This window comes from Polypterus senegalus, chromosome 1 (assembly GCF_016835505.1).
Source record: "Polypterus senegalus isolate Bchr_013 chromosome 1, ASM1683550v1, whole genome shotgun sequence".
Taxonomy (NCBI): Eukaryota; Metazoa; Chordata; class Cladistia; order Polypteriformes; family Polypteridae; genus Polypterus; species Polypterus senegalus.
Window position 1 is genome coordinate 285,259,460 of NC_053154.1, and position 18,851 is coordinate 285,278,310.

At 37.5% G+C, this 18,851-nt stretch overlaps 1 protein-coding gene across 3 annotated transcripts in view; it reads right to left on the reverse strand.

Annotated features, from left to right (window-relative positions):
• LOC120543152 (dynamin binding protein) overlaps positions 1–18,851 on the reverse strand; it is a 211,627-nt gene that overhangs the window by 129,235 nt on the left and 63,541 nt on the right. For all 3 annotated transcript variants that reach the window (XM_039776063.1, XM_039776056.1, XM_039776047.1), the window contains exon 2: positions 4,733–4,888. In XM_039776063.1, the coding sequence (XP_039631997.1) occupies positions 4,733–4,877 (145 nt within the window). In that variant the 5' untranslated portion in view covers positions 4,878–4,888. The remainder of the gene's footprint in view (positions 1–4,732; positions 4,889–18,851) is intronic.

Sequence of the window (18,851 nt, forward strand, 5' to 3'; positions counted from 1 at the left end):
TTCTGAGACAATTTTGCACCTACAAACACCCTGAACTCTCAGTTCTTTTAGTTTGATTCACAACCTCTCATATAGCACTTTATCAAACTTTTTTTGGACGTCAAGGTAAAAAATATAATATTCTCCACTTTGATCATTTCCTTTTGTTTCTTACTCATAGAATTCCAGCATGTTAGTAAAACATGACCTCCCTCTTATCCTTAATAAATTTCTTCCATTAATTAAACTGCGATGCACGGTAAGCGTACTGGCCTATAGCTCCTTAGATATTCCCCATCACCCTTTTTATATAATTGGACAATATTTGTCATTTTGAAGTCCTTCAAAATTTCCCCAGTGCATAATGACTTCCTTGAAACATGCATCAAGGGTTTAAATATGTACTTGCTAACCACCTTAAGAACTCAAGGGTAAACATTATCTGGTAAGGGTGAATTGTTTGATTTCAACCTATTTAATCTGAACAGTACTTCTCCCTCTATAATTTGCAAAACACTCAGTACATCCTCAGTAGTCTTTTTTACCACAGGGAGGTTATCCACTTCCTCACATGTGAAGACCTCAGAAAAATTTGAGTTTACAGCATCTGTTATTTCACTGTCTGTATTTTTAATTCCCTTTTACCACTCTTGATGCACTTCACCTCCTCCTTGACTGTTCTTTTACTACTAAAATACTGAAATTATCTCTTTGGGTCATCTTTTGCCTGCTATATTCCTCTTTAAGTGCCTTTAAGCCTCTCTAATATCCTTCTTAATTGTTTCACTCATGTTCTCATATGCCCTATGATTTCACATTAGACATATCAATCTAACATGCCATATATAGTTGTTTTCTCCTTTGTTTTTCAACTCTTTATTAACCCACTACAGAATTTTTCTATCCATCCATCCATTTTCCAACCCGCTGAATCCGAACACAGGGTCACGGGGGTCTGCTGGAGCCAATTCCAGCCAACACAGGGCACAAGGCAGGAAACAATCCCAGGCAGGGTGCCAACCCACCACAGGACACACACAAACACACCCACACACCAATTTAGAATCGCCAATCCACCTAACCTGCATGTCTTTGGACTGTGGGAGGAAACCGGAGCGCCCGGAGGAAACCCACGCAGACACGGGGAGAACATGCAAACCCGGGTCTCCTAACTGCGAGGCAGCAGTGCTACCACTGCGCCACCATGCTGCCCAGAATTTTTCTAAATTTCCTAATTTCAAATTTAGGTATGTACCTGTCCTACATTATGCATGTAAAATGTATTTAAACCTGTTCCACTGCTCCTCGACTATCCCCGCACTTAAAAACTTATCCCAGTTTATCCTCCTTAGACTTTGCCAAATCTGCTCAAAATTTGCCCTGTAAAAGTTAAACTTAACCGTTTTAGTCTTAATGACCACACTCTTCAAAAATACTGAGAATTGCATTATATTATGGTCACCTGACACTATAATTATGTATTTAAAGAGTACTGTAAATTATTAAGTCACATTTCAACTTTTATTTAATTGATATGGCAGCAATATTTATTTTTTCACTTAATAGTTTTTAGCTTGTTTTGTGTAAGCTATGTGCTATCTAGTTGTACAGGATATGATATTTTAGTAAATGGTAGTGACAGTTTATTCAAGTTATGTTTCTTTCAGCTAACCAGAGATGCTGTTTCAATTTCATCACATTAGTTTCAGCTAATCACAGACATGATGCAATGGGTGAAATCAGTGTACTATAAAACCCCATAACTCTACACAATGTTGCCAGCAATATTCAGTTCTAGCCTTCATTTGCTGTGCAAAACCTTTGTGAGCCATGGGCAGTTACAACGCACATCTATGATCTACTATTACTGTATGTAAAATGACATCCCCAGAGAATCAGTTATAGCAATCTGAGACTAGCCATGACAAAATCAAACCCTGGCAAAGGTTTTCCCAAGGAGGCTAAGGAGTGTGATCACTTAGTAATTGAAACATATCTTATTAAACACCCTTTTTAAAAACAGGAACCACCACTCCACTCTGTAAATCTTGAGGCACTGTCCCCATCCTCAACATAACAGTGAAGAAGCATGTTAGCCAAAGCAACCCCACAATATCAAGTGTCTTTATAATCTCTAGTCAGATTTCATCCACCAATGTGGCCCTGCCATTACAGAAATGTTTAAATGCCACAGGCACCTCAACCTCAGAGTTAGATCCACTCCTAACCAACACTTCTGGCACTCCCGCCACCGGGACTGGAAATGGTGCTTGCAAATGGCTGAGGTGGAGTAGCTTCATTGGAGCCAGCTTGTGGACTTCCCACCTGGAAGGTAAATGGTGAAGGATTGAAGGATTGGTGTAATGCAAGTCAGGTCATCGGTAATTATGAAGTGTGAAATCTCCAGAGAATCAGCTATAGCAATCAGAGACTAGCCACAACAAAATCAAACCGGTCTGATTTTGTCACAAGTTGTAGCTGTGTGCTCCGGTGTGTGCAAAACTAGACAGCTAATCAGTACTTAGCCAGAATTACAATGCACAAAGTGCTCAAAAACAGAGAAACAGCATAACCAAGTCCACAAAAAAAAAACAAACACACAAAGAAAAGAAGAACAGAGAACAGTAATGGCAATGTCAAGAAATTAAACAAAATGTATGTTCCACACCACACAAACATAGGACAGGAGTGTGAAACTTTGGAAACAAACCTCAATTTAGCATCTCGTCTTTGTTGTTGCACTGATTGGCTGCCAAAACATGTTGACTTCACAGTACTTTTGTCACACAATAGTAAGTCTGAAGCTGAGCTACGATGTTGTGAGGGAACCATGTAATCCATCACTCCCTGCCCTTTCTAGTTATGTAACCTGACATCCTTGTGGCAATAAGATCCAGCAATTACAGTCATTAAGTACAACATGCTCTCTAAGTCAAAGTCATGTAATATGATATCAGCCTAAATTAATTGTTTCAATAAATTAACAAGCACTAAATTCATTTAATTTCAGTTAAATCAATATCTGACATTGTGGACCAGTGGTTAAGTATTTTGCCTTATAAATCCAAGAGACTGGGTTTAAATCCTGGATGAGTCCTTATTTAAATAGTATATATGTTTTAGAATTTCCCCCTGGTAAACTGATTTTCTCCCCCTTGTCACAGAAAAGGGCAGATTAGGTAAACTAGTAATACTAAATTGGCTCAGTATGAGAAAGTGTGTTGTGTTGAGCCCCGTGATGGATTGGTTCCCATTCAGGGTTAAATCATTTTCAATTAATGCTCCTGGGATAGTCACCACCACAACATCCCAACATTGTGAACTAGAAGCAATTGTGAAAATCGACAGATGCAATCAAACCAGGTAAGAGATGTCTGTACTGGCAGCACCGGGCACAAGGTAGTAATTAACCCAGGGTAGGATGCCAGTCTTCAATAGCAATCATAATTAACTACTGAAAAATATGCTGAAGTAGAAAAGTAAATGCTAGCAAGTTTGCACTCAGACAGGCAAGGAGTGACAGACTTTATTACAAATGCCACAAATATACATGTGAACAAAAAAAAAAAAGGAAAGTGATTCCAATTGAAATATTGTGAGCATTAAATAGAAAAGTCCAGCTAGGAGGTATTTTGGTACAATAACTGTATCATTAAACAATCTGCTTCAATACATATCAGTGTCCTTGGGAAATGTTAATTATCTGTTTCATTTTATTGTCCAGAAATCTGTTAGCAAACCAGTTGTCAACCTGCTTAATTTTCATACTTCATATATATTTAAAGCAGTGGCACTGCATTCTCGAATTCATTTATTTTCTTTTTGCAAGGGACACAATGCGAGCAATTATTTACTTTAGTTATGTATTGACTTAGCTTGAGAAAAAACAGCTGACTATTTGTACCTTTGTGGTGAGGCAGACTGTGCTGAAGTATTAAACACCAAGTACCCCCGAGGAGGATAGTAAGTATCACGAATATCTGGATTTATTTGCTTCTTTTTTTTGTGTTGTTACCGAAAGAACACAGGTACTAGATACATGAGGCAAATAAAACTTCAAGTCACAATCTCACAAGTTCACGTCTCGCCACTAACTCAGTAAGACATTTAGCAAGCTGCCAAGCTGGCCTGAAATAATATACTGCTCATCTTAAGTTCTTTTAAGTTGTTATTCATAAAATAAATATATAAAATATGGACTGCACTTTGTTGTGGGTTAAAGAAAGAGTCACTCTCATCAATGTAAAGGTAAGCTACTGTACAACAGCAGAACTGAATTTTCGTTACAGGTACTGTACTGCTTTTTCCTTCATACTAGAGTGTTATTCCACTAAGCTAAAAAAAACATTCCCTTTGGCCACAGGGCTAATAATGGCCTCAAATACATATTACTACTTAGCCAGGACTAATATTTAAACTATGTGTCCTGACAAACTGGGTTGCATTAGCTTGTAAAATAATCTGATATGGCTTCCATCATAATTAGCCACATAAAATAAAAGGGGGTAGACCCATATTTAATGTAAGAAGTAAAAAAATCATTCCACATCGAGAAACGGCTAATATGCTTTATACTGTGAGGGATCTAAAACAAAAAGCAATATGAGGTTCTATTGTATAGGATATTTGGTTTCTGAAAATAACATGACACTCTATGCCTGAGGTATGTTTTCTCCTTTGTATTCTTAACTCCAGCATTTAGACTTACACAGTTTTTTTCAATTGTAATTTAAAAGAGGAAAGCAATATATACCTGAAACGCCATCTTTGTTGCCCAGCAGCCAGAATTCATCCACTATGCCAAGGACCTCGATGATGTCCCCAGTGAAGAGAGGCAGCTCCTCAGGGACGCTGGGACGAAAATCAAACACAGCTCGCACCAGTGTACCAGATTCCATGGCTCATTGGACTGTCAGAAGCACAAGGAAGAAAAAACAGGGAATGCAGATGAATGATGTGTTTTAGCACTTTTTGAGTTATAATGGCACCAGAATAAATGTGCCATCTGTATCTGTAGAATCTGCTAAAAAAGACAAAAAACATTTGCAGAAAAAATATATTCATACTTGATGCAAGATAACTTAAAACAGTTGCATCACCATGGAAACTAAGATGGCAAATATTACAGCTAAGAGCCTTGCAAAAGCGTATTGTGATAAACAATACCATAATGCATAATACCAAATAAATACTGAATGGCCAGATCAGCTTTCAGATAGCAATTATGAAGTGTAATAAAAAAAAAATGTAATTGTAATGTTTAACATAAAGATAACAGTTAGCACTACTACATTATTAATACAACAGTCTTATAACTGCTGGCATAAAGTCTGCACTTTTTCCCCAAACAAGTGCTTTTACACAAACTGGCAACTCCAATGATGATTAGCACATGCTGGTAAAACCTTTCACTGAAATCTTCAAGTTATAGTATTTACACAATAAGCAACAAGCTAGAGCTCCCTCTAGTGGCTTCTAGGGTCCTGAACATTTGAGCCTTCCATTGGCTTCAACAGACACCTACACTGTTAGAGAGGTGATTTAATAACCCAATTCTTTCTCATCTAGGTTTGAGTATCCTCTAGTGACCCAGATGTGTTTCTGGCTCGGACATTTACCCACTGGCCTCACTTCAGCTCCTTGGTTTATGTCAGATATAACCCCCCCAGAATGTCAGACCACCTGCCAGACAGGGCCTGGTTGCTTCTTCCTGTCTCAGCCACCACTGCCTCTCTTCTCTTGTAAGTATTTCTGACTCTTTTTTGTCTAGACCACCTATCATATCTTTCTGTTATACCACCCACTGGCGAGACTCTCCTTCCATGCCAATATCGGTATTGGGAACACCCCTCACCCCTACTTGTTATTTTGGCTTACTGTTTCCCTACCTTGTATAGCAATTCCAAACTGCAGTTGTCTTAATTAACTGTGTGTGCCTCACAGTGAGAACCATGCAAGTCAAGGTTTGGGGAAATTATATCAAAAGAAACAGCATTTATTGTTTTGTAGATATTCACCCCATTAACAAATTACTTCATATTATTATATATTTTTAAATACAAACCACTGTGAAAGGATTCATAAATATAATTAACTAACTAAAGGTTGTATATTGAGATATGAGAAATGAAAACAATGAAACTTAAAATAATTCAAAGTCAAATTCCATGCAGCTTACAAGAAATGAAGCATGACTTGATATTGCTATGTATCCATCCATTTTCTAATCTCCTTATACAGTTCAGGTTAACCTGGAGCTCATTCTCGTCTCAGAAACACTGGGCATGGGATGGGGCACCAGGTCATCAAAAAGTACATTCAAATACACAAACATATGCAGGGTCAGTTTAAAGTTAAAATGAATCTATCACACCTTTGGTAAAGGGGGATACCTGTTGGAAGGCCCATACAGACATGGGGACAACCTGCAAACTCCAAACATGTATATACAATAATAATAATAATAATTACATTTATATAGTGATTTTCTCTATTTGCATTCTGCTACAAAATATAAAATGAGCTTGTCAGCAATAAGCTTACTGTAAAAAAGTTCAAAGAAAATGAAAAAAAAAATTAAAATAAAATACAAACAGCAATCCACTGCAGTTATAGCAAAAGCAAACCTTAGAAAATGACTTCATTATTGAATTTTAAAACACATCATGTGTAGACATCACATAGATACCACAGTTACCACAACAACCTTAATATAAAAAGCCAGGCACGATAAGACTCCCAAGCAAGGAGAGAGAGGGAAAAAAATAAAAAAATCAGTCTTAACAATTTAATAATGACAGTCTCATGTTTATTAAGGATATTGATAACAGATGATGTCTAGCTTTCAAGAACACCAGAAAGCATACTTTAGGCACTTAAATATGTGACTGTTCAATGAAAAACTTCTGATGATCGTTACTGTACAATACTTTAATGGAAATGTGAATGCCTATAGCTGAAAAGTTTAAAGTTTATTTTTTCCATCTTTTTCATTTCACAGAGTGTTGTTGGCATGTGGGGAAGCTTACTTGCTCAGCATTTAGGAAAACTCCCCAATAAATTACTGCCAGTTCCTGCATTCCTCAGCTGGGAGTTGGTGGGTTTAAACTTCATGCATCTTGTGTGCACTTGCAGAATGATTATGGAATGAAAAGAAAGCAGAAAAACTCAGTAGATCTGCAATGAGCCAATTTATTTTTAAATACATTTAAGATTGAATTAATAGGACACTCACATCAGTATGGACAGAACATAACCTGTCATATGGCTTCTCAAATGAACTAGTGAATGAATATAGTTTAATTTTTTCCTAGAAAGTATTTGCAAAATATAGCAGGCAGCCAGCCAGACAGTAACTGTACATAGATATCCATCTATCTGTGCGCATCTATCTATCTGTCCATCTATCTTCAGAAAGAAATTTATTTGCTTCAACATTAACACAACACAAAACACAAGTCTAAAACAATAAGAACAATGTACAAATCAATATAGTAGTGTAAGAGCCAGAATTATACCCAATGTACACTTCATGACAGTTTTACTAAAGAAATAGTTTCTATGCCAATGGCTTAGAAATACTTTATCTGGCTAAGGAAAAGACCACTGTATAAATAAAAATAAATAATTGAACTAAATGAGCATATACCAGTAATGATCAGACTATGACACTCTCATTCCAGCCACTGGTGTTACTATGATATGTACAGCAATAGCTCTCTCTCTTCCTGGTTCACAGTCTCTCAGATGACCACTTACTCCCCATCCACCTAAAGCAAATTAGCCTTGCAAAGATACAAAATATTGACTGTTGTTTGCTTATATGCATCAGATAACTATTCACAGCATTTGGCCTTTTCAGATGTATTAGATTTGGAGTTTACTAAGTCCCTATTCAAGGAGGTGTAACAGCTTGCCTGCACCGAACCCATATGGTGAGCACCAAGTTTGAACACAAGGTTCCACATAAAAGTACTTGGTAAAAAGGTTATCTTGGTTGAGAGGTCAGTGATTCGACATTATGGTAGGCTCATCTGATCTAATGCCCAATATTCAGGACTTTTCAGTAAAGACAGAGAGATGCCAAGCTGTCAACTAATTACCACTTGGTGTTGAGTTGGCTCAAGCATATAGAGTGCCCACTGGACCATCCTAGAAGACCTATATAGACACTAAAGGTATGTCGAAAATGTGTAGTGGGTGCCTCTGATCAGAATAAATTTAACTCCCCCCTCTGGAGAAACTTCTGAATGTCAGAAGAGATCAGATATGTAGCGTCTGAATGGCTAGAGGGTAGTTAGTGTCTGTCATGGTGGCTATCTTGCTATACAATGTCAGAAGGAGATTCTCCAGGTCTGGCTTGGAGGTACTGGAATAGCAAAAATGTAGTGTTTACAGCAGTCAAAAAAAGCCCATGTATGTGTGGAATTTGGTCAAAGAAAGAGAATGATTTTTGAAAATCCTTGAAAAAATTCTTGGCAAGTCACTGGACAACTCAGGGAAAGCAGGCAAGATGTCACCTAGGCTGTTCTCCGCACGGGTATTGTAATGGTAGCTGTGAGGCAGAAGGAACATTTTGAAGAACTCCCAAACCCAGAGGCGTCAGTCCCAGTAACATTATTTGGGGTTGTATCCATCTGTGTGGCGAAGGTTTCTGCATTGATTAAACAGCTTTATAGTGACAAAGCTGTAAGGATGGATGAGATCCAACTAGAAATATGGATGCGTCTCTTCAATTATGTGTTAAAGGTGGGGTCAGCACAAGACTCTTCATCGCCTACTGCCAAATTACTAAAACAGATACTTTGTCTAATAGCTGAACATCAGATCTAGAAAGGACAATATGAATTCTGCTCTGACCAAAGGATAGTGGAACAAATTTTTACCTAGGCAGACATATGTGAGGTGTCATGGGCATTTTCTAATCCTCCCCACATGGGCTTTATACGATTAGAAAAAGTTTATGACCCATTAATATCTTGTGGGAGTCACTTTTTAGAATATGTTTTTACTCAGCCAGTGGTAAATGTCATTCAGTCCCTGTATTTGTGTGGGAATCGGGTTGAGTCTGTTCAATGTGCGTGCTGGACTCCCCTAGGAGCCAAGTCCCTAAACTGTTAATTTAATGGTCAGTGTAGATTCCATTTCTGACCTACAGTATATTCACAAGCTGTGGTTGGTTATTAACTGAATGAAAGTGTAAATATTGGCTGAAATGACATTCCTTTTGACATGGTTTCTGGCTTGCTCTCCATGATTAGTTTTGGAGATCAGAAATACGGGAGGACCAGCAGTAGAACTGCTGCCTCACCAGGTCAAGAGGAGCCAGTTTAAGTACTTTGAGCATGAAGTTAGAATACCTTCCTGGTGCTTACCTCCAAAGGTGTTCAAGGTAGGGACCACTGGGATTAGGCCTGAGCGAGACCCACAATACACTTATGAGGGTGTCTCTCTTTCTCTGCTGCCCTGCAAGTGCCTGGGCATTGCCCAGGAGGGGATGAAGAAGGTTCTGAGAGTAGGTTGGCCTGATCAGGTTAAACTAAACATTTTGGTATCCCAAACCTCTTCAGGATACAGAGAATGAAAGCGGTGATGGTGATGATAAAAAAAAATGACATCAAAAACAATAAATAAAAAAGCCTTCATATGATGTTTCTGACAACTGCTTAATGTGTTTAGGCAATCATTCACAGCAAAGCAATAGGTTCAGCTTGGATAATTTTTTTTAAATGCCATTCATCCATCAACCCATTTTCAAACCCACTTATACAGTTCAGGGTTACAGAAACCTGGGCCTATTGTAACAGCTCCAGGCAAAACAGAGCTGGACAGAAACAGCCATGGGTAAGGGGAGCCAGTATATCGTGAGGAGTGCGCATAAAATCCGTCCATAAGTGGATTTCCAAAATGAAAAAAAGATAACATTTTTGTTTTTGTTTTTTTTTTTTTTTTACTTCTCAGTACTTTATTACCTTTGCTTTACCTTTTTGAAACACATTTGGGCTTTAAGTGCATGCATTGTATATAAGCAATGTCTGGCTTTTTTATTATTTCTATATAAAGAAGTACTGGAGCAGGCAAGAAAAAAAATGAAGAGTGGTGCTGTCTTGAATAGAACATCACTAGTTTCACTATCACATAGTTTCCGAAAGAAAGATAGTCATCAGGTATATAAAATGTGTAAAACATGGCTATTATTTAGCTCTCAAAGTGGAGAAAATCAGTCATCATGTCTGATCCCTAGACAAACAATCTTGCCAAGGAAAAAAAAAGTCTAACAAAATGCTAGCTGGATTGTGAGAGAGGTCCACCCACCCTGACACAAGTTCTCTCCTGTGTATGAAGTAAGCCCGCTAACAAAAAACAGGAATTAGGAAAGAGCTTACAGTGTCTCAGGCAGCTTCTCCAAGTGGCACGCTCAAATATGTAGGGAGGTCCTAAAAGCTGAACTGCTGGCCTTGAAATGTACTGAATACCAGACTCCGGCGAACATAAAACAAAATGCCAAGCTACAAGCTAACCGGCAGACTTTCGCGGAATGTAAGGACCTCCCTCTATGGCATATTCTACTGTATTTTCATTACATATTCTTGTTTCTTAGACTAATAAATAGTATTACTATACTCTATAGTGTTAATATACAGAAACACAAAAACCATAGAGGTATACTAGGAAAAACTATAGAGGGATAAAGTTGATCTCACATACTGTACAATGAAAACAGAAAAAAGACTTAGGGAAGAGCCTACAATAGGGGAGGAGCAATTTGGTTTTATGCCAGGGAGTGGAACAACTGATGCTGTCTTTATAGTGAGTCAGCTCATAGAGAAGCATTGAGAAAAACAGACAGGATTGCATATGGTGCTTATGGATTTGAAGTAGGTTTATGATAGAGTGGCATATCAAGAGGTGTGGAGGTGCATGAGAGCAAAAGGAGTACCAGAGAAGTAGGTGAGGACTGTCCAGTGCTGGGGTAACAGACAAGATGCCAGTTGGAGTAGGTCTGAACCAAGGCTCTTCTTTAAGTCGTTACCTCTTTGATCAGGCAATGGCTGTATTGAGTTATGGGATAAGAAAACAACAATCTCCTTGGTGAATGTTTTTTGCTGATGACATTGTGTGTTATGTAGCACTAGAAAAGAGAAGGTGGTGAGGAACTTGGAAGAATGAAGAAGGGCTTTGGAAGAGAGATAAATAGGAAGAAGGAAGACAGAATATATGAGGTTTAATGATGATCACGATTCAGAAGTTAGCCAGCAGGGATAACAATTAGAAAGAATGTCTAAATTTAAACATCTAGGATAAATGGTAGGATTAGAAGATATAAGGACTATTGTGTGGCTGAAGAAGGTGGAGGCAAAAGGAAAGGTTGTTAAGATGGGGGAAGACCAGTAATGACCAGTAGCTGAGACATGGGCACTAAAGAGAGCACAGGAGAGTGTATGAGTGCCAGAATAAAAAAAACGAGACAATCAGAGGTACAACAAAAGTGGGAGAGATATCTAAGAAAGTACAGGAAAGTAGACTGAAGTAGTATGGACATTTGATGAGGAGAGATAATGGATTTGTGGACAAAAAAATGATGGAAATGGAATTACAGTGGAAGACAAAGTGACGGAGGCCAAAGCAGAGATGGGTGAATAAAGTAAATGAAGAATTGAAAGGAAAGGGCCTGACTGGGGTGGAAGTGCAACACTGAGGTGAATGAAGAATATTAATCAAGCACATTAACCCCACAAGTAGGAAAAGGTGCAGAGAAAGAAGTAGAACCTGAATAACAAAAAATAAAACCAAAACATATAAGTGTACTGATGTGGCCTTATTCACAAAAGCTTCAAGGACTGGAACTAACTAACTGGAAAAACAGGTTGAGTAAATGGAAGGATGAACATTTAACTCACTTAGTTATCTTGATGCAGCCTGTTCCTGCTGAATCGAGGTGAAAGGACACCACAGGGCCCACATACATATATTATAATAGCCAATTAACCTAACACACACACATCTTTGGGATGTGGGAGGAGACTGGAATACCCAGTTTGGTGTCCAATAAAGATATGGGAGAAGCATGCAAATGCCACTTTGTGATTAGAAGTGGGATTCTACTCCAGGAAGCTGGATCCATGAGCCACCATACCATATACTTTTAATTATGACTAATTTATATGATTTCTTACCTGGTTCTTTTTCTTGTCATAAAAGCAACATGTAAGAGTGGGCTAGCTGTACAGCTTTCCATGCAAAAAATAGTGTGTCTGTGGTCACAGTGGTAAAGTTTCCACCTTGTGCAATCTGTTTCTCCTGTAGTTTTCTAAGTATAAACATGGCCACAACACTCTCCGCCTGCACCAAAGAAAGGAAGTGAGCAAAAATCCGCTTTTTATGGGCTGAAGGTGTACGGGGCTAAAATCCTCATCTGTTCATTGGAATCATGGTACAGCTTTGCTCAGTATTGTCATCAGTAGTGTACGTGGACTGGGGTCCCACTCGTCTTATCATTTTAGAATTTTTTCAATCCGTATGCAAACACCAAGGTAAGACACTATTTCCATGTTGTCCAGATTTTGGCCCCGGTACACCTTCAGCACATATAAATCCAATCACTGCAGGCTGCTTTTGTTGTGGTCCAAATGGCCATGTTTGTTCCTAGAATATACAACAGGAAAAACTGACTGATCAAGGTCAAAACTTCACTACAGTGACCACAGACACATATGTGCATGTGGAAAGCTGTATAGCCTGTCCTAATAAAATTATCACAAAAGTGAATTTCCCCTTGAGATTAATAAAGTTAATCTAATCTAATCTAATAATTACTGACTTGACCTTGCATTACAATGCTAAATGACACCAGTTTATCAGTCCATGACAATTTGGAGATACAGTAATTTTAGACAGCAGTTGTAAATGTGCACATGCTGTACAGAGGAATGAAGCGACTTATGGCAGCAAATTTGGTACAATGGGTGACAAAGTGAAATATTATCTAATAGGAGCCACTAGATGATAGCTGGTCACAGATCACAGAACAGAAGTGGAATAAATATAATGTAGTATGCTGGTAAACTAGTCTGGTAGTGACAGACATTCATAAGAATTTGTACAATTTCTTTTTATATTTCTTCAAGTTTATTCTATTTCATTTAGTCTTATATTTCTCAGATTTTGCCTCCGGCATTCAAAGATTATAATGCAGAGTATACATTTGGTATGTACAGTGATGGATTAGTTTGTTAGGGTTATTAATGGCCTACATTTCTTAGGAAACCACTGAATGAATGATATGTTAAGGACATGTGGCTTGGTTCTGTGCTTTCCAGGATAAGCTGTGCCCCACTTTCATATTTAGTGAAAACTACAACAGCTCTTTGCTATACAGGCCATAACTTCAACTCAGCAGTTTTCAGGTGGGGCACACATTGTATTACTGGATGAAACTAATTGTTGAGGTTTACTTCCAGTGGTCATTAGTTGGAAGGCACCCAGCATCAGTCTTCTTCTCTTATTGGGAAGCAGCAGAAGCTCCTGGACAGTAAGTACGGGTAAGACCAAGTGGCATTAATTAATTGTTGTATGGCTGATTCCAGCTAATAGAAATGGATGCAGCAATATATTCTTAAAATATAAAACCACATTCTCAAACTTACTTAATCAAAATCAGGGTTATGTACTGTGCAAGGCAGGAAGCAATCCTGAAGGCGGCACCAGTTCATCCATCACAGGGCCCACTTACATATACTGCATATCCACACTAACAATTACACACTCTCGTTTTAGAACCCAACATACACAGGGATGTGGTAGAAAAACCTGACTACTGAGAAAAAAACACTTGAAGAAATGGGAAGAACAAGCAGACTGCATATATAAAAACCAGGCACAAGGTTCAAACACCAGACAATGGATATGCACCACCGTGCTGCTTATTCTTAAAAACAATGATTTTATATTATATGATTACATTGTGATCACCACTCCAAAGCAATTTACAAGTATACAGCTACAGCAAAATTGTTGATAGCAGTTTTAACTTCAACTTTAATAAGTCTTTTAAAGTTTGTGTGTGAATCTGCTCTGTAATGGACTGGTATTCTGACTAGGGTTGTTTTCTACCTTGTGCCGTGGTCACTATGGCCCCAAATATGAATTAGTGGCTACTGTATAGTAATCTGCTGTGGTAATTTACACAGAAAGTTTAAGAGACTTGCTCAAAGCCTCACAATGACTTAGATGTATGGTTTGCATTGACTGAATTATGGTATGAAGTCCAAAGGTCATCTATGTAAGACTGTGCTCTGCTCTGATTTAAGTGTTTTGTCTTGTCTGTGAAATGTACATTCTGGAATGCATAATATACAGTACGTGTCTGCTTTACTGATGGTAAAATGTAAAAAAAATATATATATTTATGTTGCCTTTGTGATATATGGCAATAAGGCAACACTACATGTCTTTATAGCACATTTAATGTTTTTGTTGTGACTAATAATCAAATCTAAACAACTATTCACACTATTCACAGAGAAGATATAAAGGAGGTAACAAAATTGTTGCCAGTGAGCCCAAAGGCATGAGATGCAAATAGGCAGTGTCGATAGATCAATAGATAGATGGATAGATACTTTATTAATCACAAGGGGAAATTCACATACTCCAGCAGCAGCATACTGATAAAAAAACTATATTAAATTAAAGAGTGATAAAAATGCAGGTAAAAACAGACAATAACTTTGAATAGTGTTGGTTGGAATTGAAGAGTCACATAGTGTGGGGGAGGAACGATCTCCTCAGTCTGTCAGTGGAGCAGGACAGTGACAGCAGTCTGTCGCTGAAGCTGCTCCTCTGTCTGGAGATGATCCTGTTCAGTGGATTCTTCATGATTAACAGGAGCCTGCTCAGTGCCAGTCGCTCTACCACAGATGTCAAACTGTCCAGCTCCATGCCTAAATATATATATATATATATATATATATATATATATATATATATATATATTATATAATATTATATTATATTATATTATATATATTATAAACATAAGTATACCTTCTAAATCACCATAACTGACTCGTCATGTTTAAGTGTCAATGAGGACGGACAGGCTTCCCGACTGAATTGAGACTGATTTTTTTTTTTATGCTTCTATGCCCTACAATCTTAGTCCTGGTTGGTAATAAGAAATACTAGATGGATTGAGGGAAGGTGGATGCCAGGAACAGGTTATTCCCCCACACAGCAGGTGGCAGTGCTCTTCTGGGCTGATAGAATGGGAACGGGAGTCCTTGTGTGCTGCCAGAGGGCACTGCCGAGAGAGGACTGTCCTGGTCTCCACACAATCTAGAAGTATTTTGGACAACCAGTGTAATCACACCGAAAGCAATCCTGGGGTGGGTTTAAAAGAAGCCTGCAGCTCACCTCAGGGAGTTAGAGTCAGGAGGCAGTGGGTGACACTCACCATGAGGGAAGAAAGAGGTACTGGTGAGAAATAAGGTCCTTAAATTTTATCCAGAGTTGTGTTGGGTAACATTGTGTCTGTGCTTTAGGGCTCAGTATTGCCTACTTGTGGTAACAATGTGAATAGAAGCAAGTCACATACTGAAACCTGTCCATGCAGCATTTGTAGAAATGTGTAATATAACATGTTATAAGGCATGTGTTATGGTTTTTGTTCACCATAAAAAAGCACTATATAAAACAAAGTCTGGGAAGCACCATATGTGACAACTACTTTATAGGCATATCAGATGCACTCTTTTATAATATAATTCACTTCCCAGTTTGCACATGCAGCACTTGCATGTTGGTCTCGATGCATGCTCAATAATCCAGGTAACACTTGCATGTTAAAATAGTTTTATTTATACATATGCATCTGAACAAGACTATGTAGACTCAAATGGCTAAGACTTGAAAAGTCAGTCTGGTAAATAAATTCTTACAATTACCATAAGCTCAATAAAATTACAGCAGCATTTTCACACTAACAACAGGTTATGTTTCCTTATTTTCTTAATATGTAGGGCAGCCTTTCCCAAAACTGTCACCCACGGTTCTTTCACAGGGGACTTCATAAAAACACTGAGGTGACCTCCAGCATTATTTGTAAGGTACAGCTCACTCTTACATAATTTATTAAAATGAAACAAAAAAATCCTATTGAATCTTGTTTCAATTGAAAATTGGCAAGTACTGGCACATGGAAATTTTGGCAGCCAAATATAGTCAAAAATGATTTTCCGTAATAGCTAGAGAAAGCTTTGATACAAACCAGCTGGCTCATACCATGCTGTTGTGAAATGGAAATCAGAGCAAACAAAACAAAACAAAATCCTCAAATAACAATAAAGTTAAAATTTTCCAACTACAAACCCATAGGAGTCATTGCTAACTACCAATGACATATGATCCACAAATGGAAAAGGCTGTTTTCATAAAAATTGCTAATTTGGATACATCCACACCTAAAATGTCTTGTTTTCAAATAATCTTAGATACATTCTGTACATCCAAACTACTCTATACTCTTGTAACTTATTTTTCATGTTTTGTTGCCTTTATTTGTAAACTTGTTCATTAAAATGTATCATAAATAAAGAAATTCCTTACATCTGAAAAAAAATAAGTGTCAGGGCCCACTCACACACACAGAGGCCAATTTGGAATTAATAATAAAACATGTGGGAGAAAAACCAGAGAATCTAAAGGAAAACCCAGACAGACGCAGTGAAAATATCATGATAGACAGACAGACAGACAGACAGATAGATACTTTAATTCCAAGGGAAATTCATATAATCCAGCAGCAGTATACTGATACAAAAAACAATATATACCGTATGCATCTGCATGTTTTATATTTTTGGTATTCTTAAATTTAATTGGGTAAAATGTAAATATTTTCAAATGATCTGAGTACTTCATAAATGCAATGTAAATTCACGTATTGTAAATTTTTAGCCATGGGCTTTGGCCACAAAAGCTTGCATCTGGAAAGATACATGAAAGAAAAGCATTTTGTATATGCTGTAATCATGTTCTGTAACTTACACAGTATTATTAGTAATAAATACAAATCATGATGGAGATAAGAACGTTTCTGATATATTAAGCTCCTAAGGTAACCATGGCTGGACAACAGCAAATGCTATCAAAAACATTCATGACAAAACCACGTTACTCGTGTCACATAACCCAAATGTCAGTCATCCATTCATATGCTCACAACATTCCAAACACATTCATTTTTACTAAAATATTGTTATATAAGCCACCTTCAGAAAATACTTTCATGAACAAAAATGGAACAAGCATTTTGAACTGAAGACCCTCCTCCCATCATTACATTTATCTTCACAGCGATGAGCCACAACTGGAGTACCTCAGGATTACTAAACGGCAGGCTGTAAAACTGCACAGCTGAATAGACCTTCTGGTTGTTGAAGCATCGCAGATGTACACAAGCTCCGTACGTGGCATATTCTCTTCCTGGTAATATTTTCATTCACGTTTCTTAAAGGTTTAATCTTTAGTTGTACATTTCTCTAAGTGTACATGGTACTTTCGATGTCGCATTATTACTGGGCTGGACTCCTCAACATTACATGAGGCGGGACTTCTTTTCAAATGCACGTTCATGTCTGAATGCTTTCCATTTTCACGAGAGAGTTTTCCAGAAATGGTTGAACATTTTAATAAAAATACATGTGTTTGAAATGTTCTGATGTTATGACTGCATGACCTGACATCTGGATTAAGCAACATGGGTAATATGAGATTTTTCATGGACTTTTTAATATTGTTTGCTGTTATCCAGCTCTGGTCACCATAGATGCCTAATGACATCAGAAACATTGTTATCCCTATTCTGTATGAAAACACGGATTATTTTTTTTATTTTTTTTTTTAATATGAACATATATAGATATATCTGTATTTGGGTGGAATCTTTCTTTAAAAAGCACATAATAATTCACTTTGTAATTAATATGAATGTATAATTTCCAATAATCAACATTGATGGTATAGAAGTACATTAACAACAACATTTATTTATATAGCACATTTTCATACACAAAATGTAGCTCAAAGTGCTTTACATAATGAAGAACAGAAAAATAAAAGACATAGTAAGAAATTAAAATAAGTCAACATTAATTAACATAAGAGTAAGGTCCGATGGCCAGGGAGGACAGAAAAAACTAAAAAAAACTCCAGACGGCTGGAGAAAAAAAATAAAATCCTCAGGGGTTCCAGACCACGAGACCGCCCAGTCCCCTCTACAGTCCCCCTAACTCTAATGTAACAGTTAAAAACAAGCTAATAGTTCTCTATCTGCAATCTCTGTCAATTTCTGAAATTACTTCTAGCTCAGCCAACCAGAGCAATTTACTTAACCTATTGAAATATCAGGAAAACATCTGTCAGGTGCCAAAGAGGCTTGTTTCACTTAAGGGTTGGCCAGGTCTTGCCAAAGATCCACTTTCCCCTTTGAAAGGAATACATTAGATTCTTTAATAACCTACCTAATCTACCTATTTTTAGCAATTTTATGAAGAAAAATAAATTTGGAAAACTTTTTTGCACATACTTTCAATAATCATGTATCTAGTAAATCAGTGAGATGGGTGCGCTTGTCTCCGACCGCACAGTCTTCCACTTCTGGGAGTCATGGATGATAAGCAGACCATTACATGCAAACATGCCCTGTAGTTTGTCTTGATAGCAGTAAGTGCTGAGAATGATGACTCACAAAGCCAAACTCTATATATTTAACATCATATTTTCTTTTTTTCGAAAAAGCTGGCTTATTTTCATCTGACGATGTAGACACCTGTCCCAAGAATCCATTCGTTACTTAAAAGTTGTTTGTTTTT